This window comes from Mytilus trossulus, chromosome 6 (assembly GCF_036588685.1).
Source record: "Mytilus trossulus isolate FHL-02 chromosome 6, PNRI_Mtr1.1.1.hap1, whole genome shotgun sequence".
Taxonomy (NCBI): domain Eukaryota; kingdom Metazoa; phylum Mollusca; class Bivalvia; order Mytilida; family Mytilidae; genus Mytilus; species Mytilus trossulus.
In genome coordinates, this window is record NC_086378.1 from 52502552 (window position 1) to 52524721 (window position 22170).

At 31.1% G+C, this 22170-nt stretch overlaps 1 protein-coding gene across 1 annotated transcript in view; it reads left to right on the forward strand.

Annotated features, from left to right (window-relative positions):
• The first annotated feature begins 4110 nt into the window (after positions 1-4110).
• Positions 4111-22170, forward strand: part of LOC134721516 (enhancer of mRNA-decapping protein 4-like) — a 41278-nt gene continuing 23218 nt past the window's right edge. Inside the window, exons 1-15 of the mRNA XM_063584592.1 lie at positions 4111-4378; positions 7166-7211; positions 8686-8784; positions 9572-9692; positions 10376-10481; positions 11408-11594; positions 12267-12432; positions 12845-12949; positions 13212-13321; positions 13629-13712; positions 15988-16083; positions 16739-16847; positions 19896-20067; positions 20742-20835; positions 21108-21202. Coding sequence (XP_063440662.1) covers positions 4279-4378; positions 7166-7211; positions 8686-8784; positions 9572-9692; positions 10376-10481; positions 11408-11594; positions 12267-12432; positions 12845-12949; positions 13212-13321; positions 13629-13712; positions 15988-16083; positions 16739-16847; positions 19896-20067; positions 20742-20835; positions 21108-21202 — 1690 coding nt within the window. The 5' untranslated portion in view covers positions 4111-4278. The remainder of the gene's footprint in view (positions 4379-7165; positions 7212-8685; positions 8785-9571; positions 9693-10375; positions 10482-11407; positions 11595-12266; positions 12433-12844; positions 12950-13211; positions 13322-13628; positions 13713-15987; positions 16084-16738; positions 16848-19895; positions 20068-20741; positions 20836-21107; positions 21203-22170) is intronic.

Consider the following 22170-nt stretch of genomic DNA (forward strand, 5'->3'; position numbering starts at 1 on the left):
AACCCTAAATCTGTCTAAAACCCTATCCCTAAAGATGTCTATAACCCTTACCCTTATTATATTTCACATTGAACTTGAATCTGTAGATAGTTGTTTTTATTTTTATCAATTATTTAGGATTCTTAGTGGAGAGTTTTCTCATTGTCAATCATACCACATCTTCTTATATTAGTGATCGGCACATTGTAGTTCATAGTATTTTGACATTTTTTGTGAATAGAACACATTGTATTTATGTTAGATTAATTAAACACTTCTGCCATTAGAAAATTTTATAGTGTTTTAATTGGAAAGATGCTTTAGTGTGAAATTGTTTGTTTTAAGATTGTAACATATTGATGACTGCTGTACCCATATTCTGACTATTTTATTTAATATGTCTGTTTTGTTCACGCATCGTTGTAAAAATAATGGAATTTTATGAGACCGTCGTACAAGTGAGAGGTTTGGCGCTATAAAACCAGGTTTAATCCACCGTTTTCTTGAAAATGCCAGTACCAAGTCAGGAATATGACAGTTGTTGTCCATTCGTTTGATGTGTTTTGTTATTTGATATTGCCATGTGATTAGGGACTTTTTGATTTAATTTTTTTCAGAGTAGAGTAGTTTTGTGATTTTCCTTTTTTTTTTTAAACCCAAACAATGATGAACCTAGTATCAAGATTAAATAAAGAAAATCTAAATCCACTTCTTAACGAAGCCTTTAAACTAACTAAAAATGTAGATACTAAAAGAACGCAGTTGAAGACGAACTACATTTTCTTTTAAAATGTCCTGTTCTAAAAGATACTCGATCTCAACATCTATCCAATTTAAATTCCAAATTCAAAAAATTTTCAAGATTATCTGATGAAATGAAATTTGTTTGGATCCTTTCATCTGAAGATTTGTTTGTAACTTCAAACTTATCTAATTTATTGCACTCCCTTTTTGAAGAACGAAAGAAAATTATAGAAAATATTGTTGTTTTAAAAAAAAAAAAAAAAAAATAGAAGAAAAATATATATAGATATATATAGGAAATAAAATTTATCAGGAGTTGTTTTCCATAGACCTAGTACTATAAAGAATTATGTAATGTCTCCAGGTCACAGTGGCACCCATAACAACTATGTTTTGTCAATAACTTGGTTTATATCAGGTTAATTAGTGTAAATGTGTATTCATGTGTTGTTGTTTTTTTTGGTTTTTTTTGGGTTTTTTTTGTTGTCTAAATGTACTTTAATCATTCTAATCATTTTCTGTGCTTTATTTTGTAATTCATTCATTTGATTGTAGCTCAAATTTTGGGCACCATGATTGGTTAATAAAAATTATCTTATCTATCTTATCTTATCTACTCTTGGTTTACTTTTGGCAAACATCAAATTAAACTAACACTGGAATCAAAAGTATTATTAGCAACAACAGAAAATGAAAATTACAAACACCACATAGAAGATATTCAACATTTATTAGGGGTCTTTATTAAAGATACTTTAAGGTTCACATAATAGATAGTTAAGGTATTATAAGGGTTAATTATTTATTCATTTAAAAAAAAAATATTTATTTTTTTCTGCAGTGCCACATCATGAATACATTTATTTTATTATTTTATACAACAGCGACAAAAAAATTACCAGAGTGATCGAAAATACAGGGAGATTATAGCCAGTGTCAAGGTAATTGCGTGTCCATCCAATAAACTATCGCCCAACATCATTGACTTGCATCTGCTGCAAACTATTAGAACATGTTGTAGCTAGTAGCATTATGAAACACCTGGAAAAAAATAAAATATTGTATGATTTACAACATGGTTTTCGATCGTCCCGTTCCTGTGAAACTCAGCTAATATAATTTATTCAAGATCTTGCAAATTCAAATAATAAAAACATTCAAATAGACATCATAATAATGGATTTTGCAAAAGCATTTGATAAAGTTTCACATCACCACCTCATGTACAAAATTGGTTTCTACGGTATAAATTGCAATGCATATCATTGGATTCAAGATTTCTTAACGAACAGAACACAAACTGTAGTCCTTGAAGGTGAAACATCAAATAAAATACCTGTAACATCTGGGGTACCTCAAGGCACAGTGCTTGGTCCAATTTTATTTTTAATCTTCATTAACGATTTGGCAGAATATATTGAACATAGCACATTAAGATTGTTTGCAGATGATAGTATTATTTATAGGGAAATTAAAAAAACAGATGACGCATATAAATTACAGTCTAACTTAGAAGCGGCTGGCAGGTGGGAGCAGGACTGGCTCATGCATTTTCATCCTGATAAGTGCAACATTCTCAGTGTAACTCAAAAACGCAAACCTTTAGACTTCACTTATAAATTACACAATCATTCTCTAGAAAAAGTTGACTCTACAAAATATTTAGGCCTAACTCTTCAATCAAATTTAAAATGGGACAAACATATTATATAACATGACATCAAAAGCAAATCAGTCCTTTGGATTTATTAGTAGAAACCTAAAAATAGCCTCTCCAAAAGTTAAAGCACATGCATATAAAGCTCTTGTCCGACCAAAATTAGAGTACTGCTCAACAATCTGGGATCCACATCAAAAACAGCAAATTACACAAATCGAAAAAGTTCAGAGAAGAGCAGCACGCTTCTCATGCAATCGCTTCCATAACACCAGCTCAGTTACTGAAATGATGACAGACCTAAATTGGTACCCACTCGAAATTAGGCGCATACGTTACAGACTTCTTTTCTTCTACAAAATTATTCATGAAATTGTTGCAGTCACTACACATAAACATTTGATACCACTAGACAGTAGAACCAGACATGAGAGCCGTGGTGTAGTGGTTAGTGCATCGGACTACTAACACAAAGGTTCCTGGTTCCTGGTTCCTGGTTCGATTCCCGTTTGGGATGAAAATTTCAAGAACTCAATTTTCGGCTCTCCCTTGACACCATTTGCGAGTATGGTCTTGAGGAAACGATGATAGTCCGTCGGCGGGGACGATAAATGGCTGGCCCGTGTTAAGAGAGAGCCACATCTCTTGCACGTTAAAGACACCCTTGTAGATTTCGAAAAAGAGTAGGCTAAATGCCGCTACAAGGCAGCACTCGCACCCGCAAAGTGGAAAGGGATTAATATAAGTTGCAAAACTTGTTTCCCAATCCACTATAAATAAATATGTTTAAACTAAACCAGACATAGCAATCCACACTCATTTAGGCAAATACAAACATCTAAAGACAGTTATAAATATTCTTTTTATCCACGAACAATTATAAATTGGAACTATCTGCCACAACAAATAGTATCATGCAGTACAGTAGAGGGATTTAAGAGTATGATCACAGAATCTGCTCTCATCCCCACATTCTATCCCTAACTATTATGTTGTCAAATGTATATAGTTTTATCAAAATTTCTTTTTTTGAATGTACATACGTTATTTTTTTTTTTTTTGATATTGTTATTATTGATTTTTTTCCCTGCTAAAATGTAAATTATAAATTTTATAGTCGACGCCCGGCGAATAATCTTCAATAATTGAAGGATCGCTAGAAACCTGAAGAAGAAGAAGAAGTTGACACTTACTAAAGACTAAAGACGTTAAATCTATAGATGACACCCAAATAAAGAAACAATAAAAATGTTAACCAAATTTAGAATAAGCGACCATTGTCTTGTAATAGAAATGATATTTAAAAATTACCAAGAAACGAAAAAAAAAAGTAAATGATATATATGTAATTAATATCTTAGATGATGAATTCCATTTTTTCTTTAACTGTTCGCAAATAAAGAATGATACATCACACATCATTTCTATATTCAAGAACATATACACCATTTTCCATTAGAACCACGTGATATTCAAAGTATTGACAACGTGCGGGAATAAGAAAAAAGATAGATAGTGCTCGCACACCTATCTACTGTATAGGTGGCAACAGAGCTACCATAAATCAACACTTTAAACTAAAAAAATATTTTTTTTAAGAATTAAAAAAAAGAAACATATATAAAAATTAGATTTATTCATGCATGTTAACAATTAAAAAAAAAGTAATTAAAATTGAAACAAAGTATAAAATTAATGAGACAGATATATTTTGTGTAATCACGCAGTAACGTGGTTAATGGAGGCCGCCATATTTTGGATGAAAACAAACTTGTTGAAAGTCGAACCCTGCTTTAATGTTTCTTCTGGTTTCGTCAATTATCGTGATTTACCAATAACAATTTGTACTGAAATTTAAAGAAACATTTAATTTGAAATTGAAACTGTCATTTAAAATCATGGACGATAAGGGTAGCCCGTCGTCATCTCTAAACTCAGCGAGCACCGGCGACACAGGTCATCTCCTGCATGAGCTTATGAACTTGCAGAAATCAAATGGTAAATTAGTTAATTACTTAAAAACACCGCAATTATTTAATATTAATGGAACGAAAATAAATAAAAAAAACCCATCAAAAATGTCAAACCCTTGTAGCTAAAGAATAACAGTTTAGGCACTGGTTGTAGCCTATAGTTTGAAAACAACAATAATGTCTTTTTTTTTAATGAAAAAATATTGGTGGTTGATGCATTTAGTTATTTTTGCCGAAAGGCAAGCTTAGATAGGGTACTGATTTATAATTACGGACATATCCTTGTCTCATCAGTTTTCTTGCTATCAAGAATTCATTGTGAGTCCCTGGTAGTCCAAATAATTATGACATCTTGATAGCCTTTCAAGAATTCATTGTGAGTCCCTGGTAGTCCAAATAATTATGACATCTTGATAGCCTTTCAAGACGTCATAATTATTTGGACTAAGTCCCCGGATGATTTACAGTACATTGAAAAAGTAAACATAGTACAAATTGATATGACTTACAAAAATACATGATCTGACAATAACAATTATATATATCTGAGTGCTGTGTTACATCAAAATGCCATATCCCTATTTTGAACTATAAGATGACTGACCCCAGAATCTGCGCCACTTGAACAATTGAAGTCATACAACTATCACTTTTCCATTGTGGCATCAGACATGTTAGATATTTTGCATTATGACATCAAAATCATACAGGAATCTTTGTAATGTCCATTAATGGCAGACAAATAACGATAATGCATTCTGATGTATGTTACGTAATATATTAAAATACAACTTGAAAAACAGCATCCTGGACGCATGAAAATCAAGCTAGACACGTTATTTTTATTAAACCTGTAGGTACCTGGTACCCTCGTCATTGTAACTTGAGTCCCACACTCAGTTTTGCCAAGAAGATTCATGAAAATTAACATTGTTTGACAAGAAAATAAACCAGAGGTCGATGTCATGTTGAAATCAATATTTTGTTGACTGATAACTTTTTTTTTATAGATTAAACGTATTTTATCCATAAATATAATAATTCTCCTAAACTAATTACCATGATTACAATGTAATAGATATGTAAGTAATTAATTTTTTAAAATAAAAAAACAGTCAGCAGTTCAAAAAGTATTATTTTGTAAACTACGTAGTAGTTAATTATCTGAGAACCACGCAGCACTTTAAAGTGTTTTCCGTTTTTAAATGAACTAAATTACTGAGAAGACTAATTCATTTCTGACACTGACAACATGGACAAGGCTTAGGTTTCTGTCTTAGTGCTTAAATAACAAATTTGAACGCGGTCAACACTAAATACCCAATTAACAAACAGAAAGACGACAAATACATGAGATACAATGTAAGTTTAGTTATACAACTGAATTTGCCATCTATCTTAGTTGCATTTAAACACCAACTTTTGGAACAACTACAATATTCTTCTTACAACCAAAGGAAAACAAGAAAAATCAATATTTAAGACAATTAAAAATGGCAGATAAAACTGTATGTAGAGGGAAAAAAAGACAAATTGTGTAAACACTTGTCTCTTGGAAAACTGAACATGTAGTTGCAAGTGTCATTGGATTTGGTATGCTATTTTATTGACAAATACCACAAATTTCCTTTTACTCTTATTAATTATCATGATTATAGAACAGAAAAATGGATTACAGAATATCCTAGCTGAAATTGTTTTGCCTCCAAGGTGGTATATTCCTTGTTCTAATTAGCATGATTAGTATATCTAGGTGTAATACTACCATTGATTTTCCCCTATTAGTCTTTGTTAAATTGGCACTTTTAAAAAAATTGTACAGTATTTACCTTTATTTCAACCAAAAAAATACTTTGCATGAATAAAGTGCAATCCTTTCCAGTGCTACAGTGAAAATTTCACACTACATTTTATTGCATTAAGAAAGAAACCATCACCGTAAGTAAACAACCCAATTTTTACACTGTTATTTACTGGTTACCTGCTTTGGTAACTATGTAACCTTAACTTTCCAAAATATGTTATAAGACCATCAAATAAAAAAAGAATGATGCTTTCAGACACTCAACATACATGTTTATGACTCAGAAAAAATTAAGAGCATTGAAATGCAGGGTTAATTTTCTACTACTGTCAAATTCAAGGGAATATTTTTTTAGACCTACTTTCATATAAAACTGGATATGACGTACCATGATTTGGTGGTATTACACCTCTATAAATGCTGTACTTTTGGCTGAGAAGCTAAGGTTTAAAAAATGTCAGCACTGCGAGGATTATTCAATTAAAGCTTCTTTAAAGTGATTAAATCATTTTGGGGTACAGGACCCTAATCAGACATGACATTTAACTGACTGCAAATCTGACAGGGAGTGCAAAAATTAAAAAAATAACACTTATATTGGCAATACTAAAAATAGAAATCTTGTCAAATTAGGCCAAAAAAAAATATATAAAACACATTTGTACTGGGAGCAGCCATTTTGATTGTTTGGGCATAGAAAGATACAGATATGGACCTGACCGGAAACGATTTTTTTCCGGGTTTGAGTCGGGGTCGGTTGGGAAACAGGAAACATACAACTGCTGTTGTTTTTTTATTTGGTCGGGTTGTTGTCTCTTTGACACATTCCCCATTTCCATTCTCAATTTTATATATTTTTTTTTGGCCTAATTTGACAAGATTTCTATTTTTAGTATTGCCAATATAAGTGTTAATGTTTAGATTTTTCTGGAAACTGTACCATAATGTACATTTGTACCTACTATTGTTACTATATATTTAAATTACATTTATTTTTTTTTATTTCAGCCATGTCCAGTGCAAGCATTTCATCAACATTGAATATGAGAGAAAGGTAAAGCAATCTATATATATTCTTTTTCCATATATTTGTATACATGGCATTATATTAACTTAAAAGCGTCTTTCATCAATAAAAGCTGTAGTCATTTGGGCATTAATGGTAACTTATCAATTTACTGGGGTTTAAATCCTTTGTTATTGTTATTTGATGTTTACATCTTTAAGCTTAAACATTCTATGATGTCTTGAACTCTGTTTACGATGCCATTAATTAAGGATTGATTATGACTTGATTAATATAATGGTCAAGTTCTAGTGCTAGGCACATAGCTTTTAATTAAAGATAATATTGTATAGTAATGATATTTGGAGCCTTAAACATGTTAAAATATATATGCCGCATATGATGGAAAATAATATACATGTACATTTTTGTACAAGACTTTAATTAGTGTTGATGACCAAAGAAGTATTTTAAGTACCCTCTACTTTCCTGTCCACCATCTATGGTTCTCTGACTTCCTTCACCAATCAAAATTGAGTATGATGATAAAGCAAAGAATGCTAAAAGTGATGTTAAACTCCAACAATCAATTAATAGCCATGCCTTTATCCTGAGTAAATTATATAATCTTTGGTTCTATCATTGTATCCTTCTCATTGAAAATTATAAAATATCCTTTCACTAAAAAGATGTTTTTAACTGAATATTGCAATAATAATCAGTCAGGGATATAACTCTATAGGGTTATTACAGAAAAATAACATACATTTGTTATTGTGAACTAAAAATTCAAAGAAAAGTGATAACATATGTATGTTACATGTTTAAAAGGGACAATATACATCATTAATTTAGTTAAAATGTATAAAAGATCTATTGATATTACTTTTGTCTATATGTATACTTAACTATTGAAAGATATGACAGTTCATAGTTTGCCAATTTTGCATAGTACACCTATATGTTATTACAGAAAAAATATGCCTGTAATAACTAAAGGGTGTTATCACAGATTCTCTATATCACTTCAAAGCATTTGATCAGACATACATCATGCTTAATGACAATGTATTTTAATTTACTGTAAGAAATAATGACCAGAGCATGTAATGAGGTTCTGCGCAAGTTTCTCAGTCATTCCCAAGTGTCTTATATAATAAGTTACATTCCTTTAATAACCTAGCCTTGTTATCACAGCTAAGTTTATTCTTTAATAGCCTCGTCTCATTGATTTACCATGGTTGATCAAAAATGAATTAATTTAATTATAAAATTAGTTATCAAGGCTATGCATTTAGTTTCTGTGCAAAGTCTCAAGAGTTCCCTAGAGCCCACTATAAATGAAATAATTTTACAAATAACCAATATATGTTATTACAGATTTAGAAAATTTAAGGAATAAAGAGAAGACAACTCATGAAAGTATCTGTAATAACACACGCAAGTTATTTTCTGTAATAACCCTATAGAGTTATATCTTTGACTGATAATGATGAAATGAATATTATTTTATATATTACAGTGCTGATGTACCAGGACCAGGGGAGGCAACTGCTCCAACAATAAATGAACTTATGCAGACATTCTACAGTCAAAGCCAGCCTTCTCATAGGCAGCTTATGTAAGGATTTACCTTGGAATATTAATAAAAAGAATGTTGGACAAATAATAATTGTAAATGGTGAACAAAAACATGAGTTGACAATCCCATAATAAACCAGTTTATAAAGAAACAGGAGATACAAATCTGAGAATCTCAGTCAAAGAGAGAGAGTGACAAAATCATGGAGAATGGGGAAAACAATGAAAAAAGGGCCTATAAAACACTATACATGCTATATAAATAAAACAAAAAACTGAGCAACATAAACCCCACAAAAGATATGGGTGTTTTAGGGGCTCAAGAAGGTTTAGGAGGTCCTGATATGAATTATAGTATCTCCAGATATAGCTTGAAGCTTACACAAGTTTAAGCTGTGAACACTTTCCTATTATTATCAGGTTCTTCAAAGAAAAATAAAGTTTTCTCACTGTAGTGAAAATCACACAACTCGTGCATGTTTTCCATGATAAAATTTCTAAATATGATTAGGTTAGAGAGGTTACATTCTCATATTGTGCTTGTCCTTATTTTGACCATGAAAATCAAATTTCTGTGAGGGTGAATTTTAAGTTTTTGTTTATGCTTATCTAGTATTTGCAGAAAATAATTGAACAATTTCAAATTTTACAGAAGTGTCATCGTCATGATTATTAAACATCATGAAACTTATTGTATTTATTTTGGAAAATTTAGCTGCTTTAGATGTGTGTTCAAATTTTACACATATAAAAAATATTAAGCATCAGCAATCATGGTAAGAGGATTGCTTTTTACCATTGGCCTTTCATCTATACTTCATTTTCAGAACTTTACAAGGATCAGATACAGTCAACAGTTTCAGTGTATATGGACAGGAAGTAGATGTAGTGGCTAGTAAGCCCATCAGTACTGGTATCTTGTCACAGCCAACAACAGGCAGTAATAAGGTAGTTTGAAATAACAAAAAGATAAAACATTTTAAACAAGTTTTTAACTTAAGAGTATTTATTTTCTGGATTTTGCCTATCACCAATCAGCTACCATTTAAAATATTAGACTCTTGGATGGAAGGTTATGAAACTTGGTACGATTATTCAACATTATGAGAAGGTGTGTTGGGAACAAGGAAGGAAACCATACAATGAAATTCATAGTAAAAAAACTTATTTTGATACAGCTTCCACTGTGAATATAATGCAAACCAACTTATTTTGTGTTTTGCCTTTAATAGTCATGACAGTCCACTTTGAGAATAAGTAACTTCATGACTTTTGATTTATTTTGATGAAGTTTAAGAAGGAAAGCTCCAAGTTGTATCTTTATTCTTGATGATTTATATTTGCGTTATTTTTCTGCTAGCGAAAGTCGCGAAAATAAATTTCTTGCAAAAATATGTTGGTTTACAGTAGGCAAAAATTGTTTCCTCTTTTAAACTTCATAAAGCCATGGGGGTCATAGATGAAAGTTTCTTAATTATTCACCCCCTACTATATGGGTTTACATAAAAGAAAAATGTACACAGATGAACATAAAAAAATGTGTGGATCTTTGTGTCTTAGAAATTTCCAGTGGCTTTTTTTATGGCTCTTACGACCTGTCTAGATTTATTAATGTTTTTATTAATTTTCAGGTTAAAATTACACCAGTTGTGAAGTATGATTGGGAAGCATTATTCTATGTTGGGAACCTTGTCGCTATCCATCGTAATAATACATATGCTGCCTATACATTAAGAGGTAAGACTTATTATTAAACAAGAATGTGTCCCCAGTACACAAATGCCCCACTCACACTATTATGTTCCATGTTCAGTGGACCGTGACATTGGGGTAAAAACTCTAATTTGGCATTAGAATTAGAAAGATCATATCATAGGAAACATGTGTACCAAGTTTGAAGTCGATTGGACTTCAACTTCATCAAAAACTACCTTGACCAAAAACTTTAACCTGAAGCGGGACAGACGGACGGACGGACAGACGGACAGACGAAGGGACGCACAGACCAGAAAACATAACGCCCCCCTACTATAGTAGGTGGGACATAAAAACACCTGAAGTGAGAATGAAAAATTGTGTGGACAGAAATATAAAAAAACTGCCCAGTTATAAAAATAACCAATAATATTAGATCTGGTTCTTCAAATAGTTACAGAGCTTAGAAATAGCTTTTAACAGTGAGGTAATTGAAAGTATTTAGCTAGAGCCAATAATAACTTAGCAAAACACATCTCTGATTGTTCTGTATGCTGGACTTACATAAACAAAATGGAATTCTTTCTCAATACATTATAGAAAAGAAGATGTGGTATGATTGCCAACGAGACAACTATCCACAAAATACCAAAATGACACAGACATTAACAACTATAGGTCACCGTACGGCCTTCAACAATGAGCAAAGCCCATACCGCATAGTCAGCTTTAAAAGGCCCTGATAAGACGATGTAAAACAATTCAAACGAGAAAGTTAACGGCCTTATTTATGTAAAATAAATGAACGAAAAACAAATATGTAACACATAATCAAACGACAACCACTAAATTACAGGCTCATTGAATGTTATAACATACAAATAAATACAATACTCTCAAAGGTTGGTATATCAGAGAAATGACCAACTTTAACATTTTTTTTGATTTGATATACATATATATTTCAGGAAAATCTGGTGGAGTTGTCAGGATAATTAACAGAAAGACTGCAGAGAGAGCACTATTGAAAGACTTTGCTGGCCGTGTTATAGACATTGCCTTTGCTCACACTGATGATATTCTAATTGGTGCTGTTGATGAGATTGGTAACCTTATGGTGTACCATGTCAAAGAAACTGATGATAGGAAATTAATGTATCCTTTTATTAATTAAATAGTCTAACCTAAAGGTTTTTTTTCCAGAGAAATATTTTTTGTCTGAACTTGAGGAAAAGAATGAAAAGTAAGAATTGGAATTATTATAGATTATTGAAATTTGCCGTCTGCTTCAGTATAGTGAACCTATCGACAAAATCAAAAGCAATCTTAGAAAGGCAAGTGAAGTTCGAACATGGTCAATAAAATTTGTAATGAGTATACACCAAAAAATCTAAATTTAATTCTAATTTAATATGGGTTTTAAAAAATGGTTCAAATGAAAACCTTTTATGATACACAATTTTAAAACACATCAATTTTTAAAAGAAATTTATTTTATGGACACAGTAAGACCTTGAAGACATACAGAACACATATTGAATTAAATGCCTACTGTGTTAGATAAAATGACTCTTTAATCAAAAGTATTGCATACAGACAATATATAAAGCAATCAACAAATATTATAGAATTAGAATGAGCGCAAAAAATAAAAATAAAGGATTTTTTATGTTTTAAAGAGGTAGAGAAATGCTCATTTTGCATACAGATTTAATCATCATGATCATGTTAATGATTGGTTCCTGTATTTATGACAGTTTCAACTTTCAAATTCACAGTTATTGAATGGTCATATATGATAATATATAATTCCTTGACAATGCTAAGTGTATTGCTTTCTCTGCACATCCGACGACCAGATGGTGAACAGCCATCAGAATTCCACCGTGTTATCTGGTGTCCATTCATCCCCGATGATTGTGATGATAGTAGTATGACAGAGTCTTCTACACAAGATGCTTCTAGAGTACTAGTCTTAACACATAATGAAAAAGTAAGATTATCAGGGTCATAAGTTTTATGATTGAACCTGTAGGTTTATAGATAGAGTTGAATGATAAAGTTATTCATTAGAATGGTTTAGGTAGTTCACTTCCTCTGAAAATTTTTGGGGACAAAATATTGCCTTCAGCTTTTGTACATATATTTTATTTTTTAGCATAAAATGAACAAATTCAATATCCTTGTTACTATATTGCATACATTTGTGATAACACAAAGTAAAGAAGTGTGAAAAGGTTTTTGTAAAAAATAGATGTAAATTTGACACTTATTGTAGCTTTGTAACTAGAAAATGCTCATCTTAAATTAAGCTTGAATATCATACTTTCTTTTTCATTTGAAATCTATGTATGGAATGTTTCTTTACTTTGAATAACATTTTCATAAATGTATTGTTTATTTAGGCAGAAATATGGAATATAGAACTGGTCACTAAAGAACATGGTAATGGACCACTGGACGCAGAAGATGTGGATTTTGGTTTGATTAAAATTACAAGTCACACACAGGTAAAAATTAAGAGTTCTAAATTAAAAATATGTGGTTTAAATGCCGATGAGATAACTGTTCATAAGAGACGGAATGATGTAGATGTAAGAACTATGGGTATGGCCTTCAACAATGAACAAAACCCATATGACACAACAACCTATGAAAAGTCCAGACATGACAACATGCAAAACAGGAAAACCAACAACCTGAATTGTGTGCAAAACAATAAACCAAAATGATATATATGATATACAGTAACATATTTAATATCTATTTCAGCCTGTTATGGATGCTGCCTTCTCACCAGATGGCACTGCATTAGCTACAGCTAGTCTGGATGGTGAAGTCAAGTTCTTCCAAGTTAATATGAATGAAAGTACATCACCAAGGTAAAAAAAAAGATATAATGTTGATGCCAGTTTCTTAAGTTGACTTTTGTGCAGATAATGATTTTGTGTCATGAATTGACAAACCATCACTTTCCTACCAATTACACAACTTGTTTTTACTTCATTTAACATCGCCAGAAAAATTTAACAATATTTTTTAATTGTTACATGTATTTTTCAATTATTAAATTTGGAAGCAAACCTGTCAAGCAACCACTTGAACATGCATTTGTGTTTGTTTATACAATGTCTCTTTAACACGGCAGATATTAGTTCAAACTAGATAACTTTCTCAATTTTCTTTCAGGTGTTTGCATCAATGGAAACCACATGATGGAAAAAAGCTGTCTTCCCTTTTCTTCCTGGATGATCATAAAAATTCTAGCCCTGAGTAAGTAATCACAGAGTGCTATTGATTTTCTGAATTATTAATGCTAAAACTGTAACCTCAGTTTCTTAATAAGCTCTGATTTTTTTTCAACAGAGAATTTTATAAATGTATAATGTTATGATAAATCAAATGATGAAGCACTGACTGAGCTACTGCTAACAAAAAAAATAATTCTATAATTGTTTTATGTCAAAGTTTTTATTTATTATAATTTCAGCTTCTTCATGATATGTTTTATATAAATCATGATAATTCTAAAAAGTAATTGAAGTTACATGTTAATATATTAAACAATACACCTGTTTTGAAATTGCTGTGTAAAATGAACAACTTTACGTTTGCCTTAAGTTAAAGGCTTTGTTTAATGTAATAGTATTTTAGTTTTCAAATTATAATAGTTTAGTTAAATAGCTTACAGATATGTACCAATTTGAATGCTGTATTTGTCATTTTTCATGAATAGTCGAGTCAGTAATAGTTCTGTTGATTCAAAATTAATTGTTTGAGTGATAAACATTTTCTTATATTTTATGGGCAGGGAAAAATCACATTTTTTTATATTTGAAAAAACAGTTATGGTTAGTTTGTTAGGAACATATTCTACAACTGACAATAATCTACATTTTAATAAATATATTTCTGTATTCTAAAGAGGTATTGTTAATTAATAAAAGAATGATATAATTTTTTCACTATTTAGAAATAAATGTTGGTAAGTGGTTTTGGGCAAAAAGAAAACAAAAATCCTGTAAATATTGCACTCTAACAGATATGAAAGTGAAACTAGGCTGCACACTTCAACACAAGAATTAAACTATATAATTGCTCATATGTTGTAACTAAGTCTATATGTGGAACATAAGGAACAATCTATATAGAAACATTTATTTTATATCATAAATAGGAAAAAGAAAAAGATATCTGGAATAGTCATGTGATTGCTGGAGGGAGAGAGAATACTTTAGTTGTAGAATACTTTTTTTTTTGTTTACAGAAAATTTATAAAATGCGTTCATGATAGTTATGCATTGATATGATATGATGTTGTATGATGTTACCCAATTGGTAAAGCATTTTTAAATGCATTTGGAAAAATTTGCCAATTTGAGTTTGGATCAAGGTAGCAGTTCATAAAGTGTAATTGAGTGATCGATGGAGAGTTGAAGGTTGTTATTCCAACAGTTATTCATCGAAAAAAGTCTTTTGTGAATCAGAACCTTAACAAAAATTCTTTGTTTAAAATCATAAATATTGAATTTTGAATAACCATTTATCAAATCAGAGAGCACAGGTTTTGACCTACTTGTAGTCTGAAACTCCGTTTGACGTTTAACAGTCCTTTTCAAGACTTGCTGGGTCCTTTGGACAGAGCCAAACTCATCTAGGATGGAGAAAATTGTTGGCTATGATTTGGTTTGGCAAGTTTCAGTCTGGCAATCGTAATAGATATATTTTCATTCATGTAGCTATAACTATTTTAAGACAGAAATTGGAAATCGAAAGTCTAGATTAGCTATTTCTATGTTTTCCTCTAGAGGTGCCCTTGTACTCGTCATCTAAATACTCCTAAAAAAAGTTGTGAAGAAGTTAAAGCAGTTTCTGACTTATTTAAACCAAAAGCTTAGATTTATTAATTGTCAAACCCTATAGCTAGATTTGAATCTTAACGTTGCCTTTTTAACAATGCACTTATAAACAAATAGTCTGCACAAATCAAAGGTTATAGATTCTTTCTCCATTTTACCAAAATTTAAAGTAAAATTTTAAATTAACAGTACCAAAATAAATTCTTTTGAAATTTTAATCTTATTTTTAAAAGAGAATTTGAATGAAAGTTTTAATATTTTTTTTTAGATCACTGCAAAGAAACTTTAGGGAATTTTTAAGTAAAAATTGAATATTTTATCACTGAGGATTTCTTTAAAGGTTTATAAATAGGGCTGTAGAAAATCAATTGACCAGAAAATTGTATATATTGGATATATTTTCAGAAATATTTGTATAAATTTCCAGTTTAAGAAAAGCTCAAATGTATGCTTTTTAGTGGATTTTGTTTACAGGCTTAATCACGTTAACCAAGGCTATTCATATGTTTGTGATATTTTTGTATAAGATGTGATAGTGAACTGCCAACTTTAATGCTCAAATATTTTTGGCAATTTAGTTTTAATTGGACAGTTGCAGAAATTCTATAATAAATTAACATTATTGTTTTATGTAAATGTTTAATTTGTATGAGACAAGGAACTGTAATTTGTTTATTTTTATTTTACAGTGCCCAGTTTTGGAAGTTTGCTGTCACAGGAGCTGATAATAATCAGGAAATCAAAATATGGAGCTGTGAATCTTGGACTTGTTTACAAACACTAACGTAAGAAATATAGTAAATGACAAACTATTACATGTATTACAAAAGTTTAATTATAAATTAAACTTTGGAGTTACAAGAAACCCTAAAAATCTTCATCACTTTTCCTTTAACATCATAGTGCATCAGTATTTGGTGTTTGAATTGATTGTGATGAGTATATATATATTCTCCTGACTTCATACAGGAACTTGGCCGTATTTATGTGCTCCAGGTTTAAGTTTTTGGATTATGTATAAATCCTAATAGTTATACATGATAGGATGAAAAAGGCTTCATTTGTGACTAGTAACATATACATGAACATTTTGAACTGTAATACTTATTTGACCTTGACTTTAGTTTTATAGTTCACTGCCCTTTAACAGTTCATATATTTTACAGTAGACTAGATATATTTATGCATTTACTAGTAAAATTGTATTAATTTGAAAATCTTAAGTGGTATTAATTGAAAATTGAACTTGTATAGACCAATGTAAGCTTTGACGAAATTGAAACAAAAATTTATTATAAGATTCTTTAAAAGAAGGAGATGGGGTGTAAATGCCAATGCAATAGTTATTCATTAAATCATGCTGAATATTAGAATATTAAATACTTCATTGAAGTAGTTGCTATTTATTGCCTGCATATAGATATATTTTCTACATTTCAGATTTGTTTGTGCACCTGGATTGCCATCAAATTTTCAGATAGATCCCTGTATGAAAGCAGCATTAGACCTTGGTGCTAAATACCTCATTCTTACAGACATTAAAAGAAAGGTAAGAAGGACACACACATTAATTTTTTTTAGACAGTTGTAAATTACAACAAATTAAAGGTAATATACTTGAATTCTTTTCTGGCAGTAGAACATGTTAAAATATACTATTTAAAGGGATGCCTGTTTAGTTGCAAATATAAAGTCATATCTAGAATTGTTGTAAATAGCCATCCTATTTGAAAGTAAAAGAACCCAATAAATGGCCTTTTTGGAGATCTCTAGGTGAACAGTTGTAATGGAGTTAGGAAGTCTAAATTGTCTGTTAACCCTCTCAATTCATCACACTTTTTATTTTGTTATTGCACTGAAAATGCATAAAACATATGCCACTTGACATTTTGAATAATAACACGCATTTAATCAGCGTTTCGTCTATTTTTATGTATACAGTGAAACCTGGGTAAACCGAACCCTGATAAAACCGAATTTAAGTTTAAACCGAACAATTTTCAAAGTCCCACAAATTTTCCCTATCAATTAACGTTAATCTAACCTGAAAAAAACGAACCCTGTCAACACCGAATTCCGAACGCTTTTTGAAGGCTCGTTAGTAAATTTGTATATAAAAATTACCTGTCAAAATCAATCGATAGCAATCAAAACAATAAAATATAATAATTATGCATGATTTAATTAAACAAACACAGGATGACAGAGTATCCCTGAGGGTATTTTAGGTTAATGAAGTTGTGATTTGTTATTACACACTAATTAGCATGTCTGTGTCCATTATAAAGTGAAAACAAACATTCAACTGATCAGCTGCCCCAATCGCCCATTATGACAAGAAAAGAACTTTCCCTCAGATCAATTAAATACACCTTACTCAAATAATTACGGCCACAAAACCGTAACTGCCATTCTGTAGCTAAACTTTTTAATTAAATAATTATAGTTTTAAAGTCTTTCACTGGATTAGAAGTCGTAACACAACGAGGTCAATGGATTTCGATTGCTGGATTCCCGTTAGAGGCCCTATATATTTGATTCATATGCTCCCGAAGACTTCCGTTAGCTATTTAGCAACGGTAAAGTCCGAGAATAAACTGGACCCCTGCTGCTGTTTCACTCTTATCGTTTGCCGAAGTAACAATCAGCTGGTGACCAGTTTAGTCCGAGAACTCGTGTGTACAATGACGTTCTCGATTCAATTACGGAATCGTCATTCGACAGTGACTGAATCTGAATTGGTCAGTGAATTAAGGGATGAGAAAATAATTGTAAACATCAAAATCGCTCCAGGTCGGACATTTCACAACGATAGACGTGATAGACGGAATGGCATTTGATTTTAAAACAACAATTTAGCAATACGTCTATCTTCATCTTTTTTTTTTACATTTACATCTAAATCAACACAAAAATAAAACTGTCGTCTGTTGTGTCACCTATTATCCCTTGTCAGTAAATACCAAAATTATTTTGGTGTCGACTTCCGTTTACCTCTACAATCCGAACACCTGTGAAAACCGAACAAAACACAAAGTCCCGTGGGTGTTCGGTTTGGACAGGTTTCACTGTATTTACATGCCGACTCTCAATAAAATGTCCTTACTAACTTTGTCACATAGATATATTTTCATGTATTCCTTAATTTGCTTTGAATGACCCTAGATCTGTCTTAGAATAACCTTCTGGCATCATGCAACACTCACTTTATAATTATGAGGTCAACACTTTTAGATAGTGACTCAAAATATTGTGGAAAATTGTTTGACTCTAAGTAATGGTGGTCAATCTCACATACAGGTTTAAGTATTTTTATTGAGGTTTACCACACTCACTCTCCAAATATACCATATTGTGAATCAGCTTAATACTTTACAATATTAAAGTGTATGAAACCTGCAAATTTATATATGCCCATGATTAATAATTGAATTAATAAAAGCACATAGTAACTTCCTAATTATACCCCACGCAACGATTTGCGGAGGGTATAATGTTTTTGATCAGTCCGTCCGTCCGTCAGTCCTGTTTCTTGTCATTGCAACTCCTCTCAAACCACACAACAGAATTTCACAAAACCTTTTAGGACATACTATGTAGTTGTGCAATCGACGGGAAATTGCGATTCAATTTTTTTTCTAGGAGTTACGCCCCTTTGAACTTATTTACTTTAATGTATTACTGCAACAGTTTGTCATCGCAACTCCTCTCAAACCACACAACACAATTTCACAAAACCTTTTCAGATAATAAGGCCATACTATGTAGTTGTGCATATCAACAGGAAATTGCGATTCAATTTTTTTGTAGGAGTTACGCCCCTTTGAACTTATTTACTTTAATGTATTAATGCAACAGTTTGTCATCGCAACTCCTCTCAAACCACTCAACAGAATTTCACGAAACCTTTTCAGATAATAAGGCCATATTATGTAGTTGTGCATATCAACAGGAAATTGCGATTCAATTTTTTTCTGGGAGTTACGCCCCTTTGAACTTATTTACTTTAATGTATTAATGCAACAGTTTGTCATCGCAACTCCTCTCAAACCACACAACAGAATTTCACGAAACCTTTTCAGATAATAAGGCCATACTATGTAGTTGTGCATATCAACAGGAAATTGCGATTCAATTTTTTTTCTAGGAGTAACGCCCCTTTGAACTTATTTACTTTAATGTACTACTGCAACAGTTTGTCATCGCAACTCCTCTCAAACCACACAACAGAATTTCATGAAACCTTTTCAGATAATAAGGACATACTATATAGTTGTGCATATCGAAGGGAAATTGCGATTCAATTTTTTTCTAGGAGTTACGCCCCTTTGAACTTATTTACTTTAATGTACTACTGCAACAGTTTGTCATCACAACTCCTCTGAAACCACACAACAGAATTTCATGAAATTTTGTAGATAATAAGGAAATGCTATGCATGTAGATGTGCATATTGACAGGAAATTATTATTCAATATTTGTTCTTTTTTTTCCTTACACTTATTTAATTTCTCCAATGACAATGTGGGGACGTGGGGTATGTGAGCGTGCTCACTAAGGTTCTTTAATTTACATTATTGATGTTTCTTTTTTTCAGGTTCTTTATGTGTTACAGATTTTTCAAGACAATACAAATAACACTGCCCATTTTAGTTCGATCTCAGAATTTATCTTAGCCCAGCCATGCCTTAGCTTTGCCATTCTTGATGCCAGTAAAAAGAAGTTTAAAAAGACAGGAGAGGACTCTAACCTTGATGACATGACAACAGGTATGGTACTTAAATAATGAGGAAGGATTAGTATTTTTACATTGGTGAATATTGTCCTGATTAGTATGTTAATACCACATATTGTAGAAAAAGAATTAGAAAAATGCTTTATAAATTTCATGTGTCTGAAGCATCTCTCTGGATTTACCTTCATCAGAAATGGTCAAAGCCAAATATTTGAAAGCTAATGATGCATATATAAGAAAAGTAACATTGGAATAGCTATATGACCTAATGAGGACCTAAAAATATCGTATGAGGGAGAGAAAACCTTAGTTTCTACAAAATTTATAACGATTCTGTAAAATTTATAACTTTATATGTATTGAGTGCAATAATGATTATGTCATGTTTGGTTATCAATGGTATATTTCTTTATACAGCTATAAGGTTATTAATAAAGTTTTAATTTCTAGGGAAACAAAAAAAGATGAAAAGTATTGTGCTCATTTAAAAAAAAAATTGAACTAGAATTTAGAGACTTAATTTTTTGTGAGGTTTGGTAGTATAATGATTTAATTTAAACTAAAAAAACCTTTTTTTTATATCATTCAGTATGTGCTCAAAATATCTAATATTTAATCATACTCATATTTGAATGCATTATTTAAGACCGTACATTAGAGATATTTACATGATTTATAGAGATATTTTACTATTATCAACTGTTGTAGGTGAATTAATCAAAGATGACCATGATGATAATGAACAGAAACCAGATGTTACTTCCTCAGGTGTACAGATAAGGCTATACACTGTACACCCAAAGTAAGTTGCTGCATTATGTGTATGGCAATGTTTGTACACTCATTTTTGAGTAAACTGCATTGTTTGTCACTAATTGAATTTAAAAAGTTGTACAAGTCATATATTTTTGTATGACCACCACAGTTTGAAATATTTGTGGACGTGTAGAAAATCTCTCAATAAATTTAAATTGCACATGGTTATTTTCAGAATTTTATCTTTTTAATAATATTTTTTCAAGCATGGTGTAAATATTTGCTATTTGGACATAAAATAATATGGGATTTTTTCAGAGCTTTACAGGAACTACAGATCCGATTTCAGCCAGAATCTTCTGCTCCACCTCCACCCACGCCATCCATTAGCACTGTGTCACATGATGATACAGGTAACTAAACATTTTAGATAGCGTCATAGATAAAGGTTTTCATGGCCTAAAGAGCTCATTAACATGTATATTTTCTCAGACAGTAACCAGAGTCAATATTACATTCATTCCACTTTCAAGCAAGAAAATCATAATTCATTTATCTATATATTTTGGAAAAAGGGAAATTATGCTTTATTTGTTTCATTATTACCTGTTTCATACAATGTGCCCAAACTTCATACGTATCAGGAACATGAGTAATGGACAGTCATCATTTTTAAAACAAAATGCAAAAAAAATAAAAATTGGACAAAAATTGTATTATGCAGTGTTAAATTTAGTATGAAAGAGGATATTGTGTATTGTACATGCATGTAAACTCCTTCCTTATTCAGAACAACTGTTAACAGATATGATTGCCCCAAAAAAGATGACTAGAAACTGCTGGTATACTTGTTTGGTTCATTTCATCAAATAGCAGTTGATCATGTTGTCATATTTTCATGCTCATTATGTTTTCATATCATAACATCTTCATTATCAGCAAGGTCATCACGTAGTCCTAAGAGAATGGGTAATTTTGTGTTTTTGCAATGGCTTGAAGTTTATTGTAGGGGGTGAGGTAGATATGGGTGTGGTAAAAACTATAAAATTTGATTTTTATTTTGTGATGAGATGTATCTCCAGATGGGATAAGGAGCAATTGTCACTTGTCATTTCATCCTCATTAAATCATAATTGAATGTTATATGCCTACTGGAGGTGTTTGCTTCTTGTGTTTTAAACTTTTCTTAAATATTAAGTTAACCCTTATTAAATATTTTGCCAAGCTTTATAAATGTAAGATGTGTCATGATAGCCAATGAGACAACTCTCCACAAGAGACCAAATGACACAGAAATTAACAACTATAGGTCCCTTTACGTCCAAGCTTTGTTTATTTTTCTCAATAATTAAAAAAATAATTGCATTCTAAATACATGTTC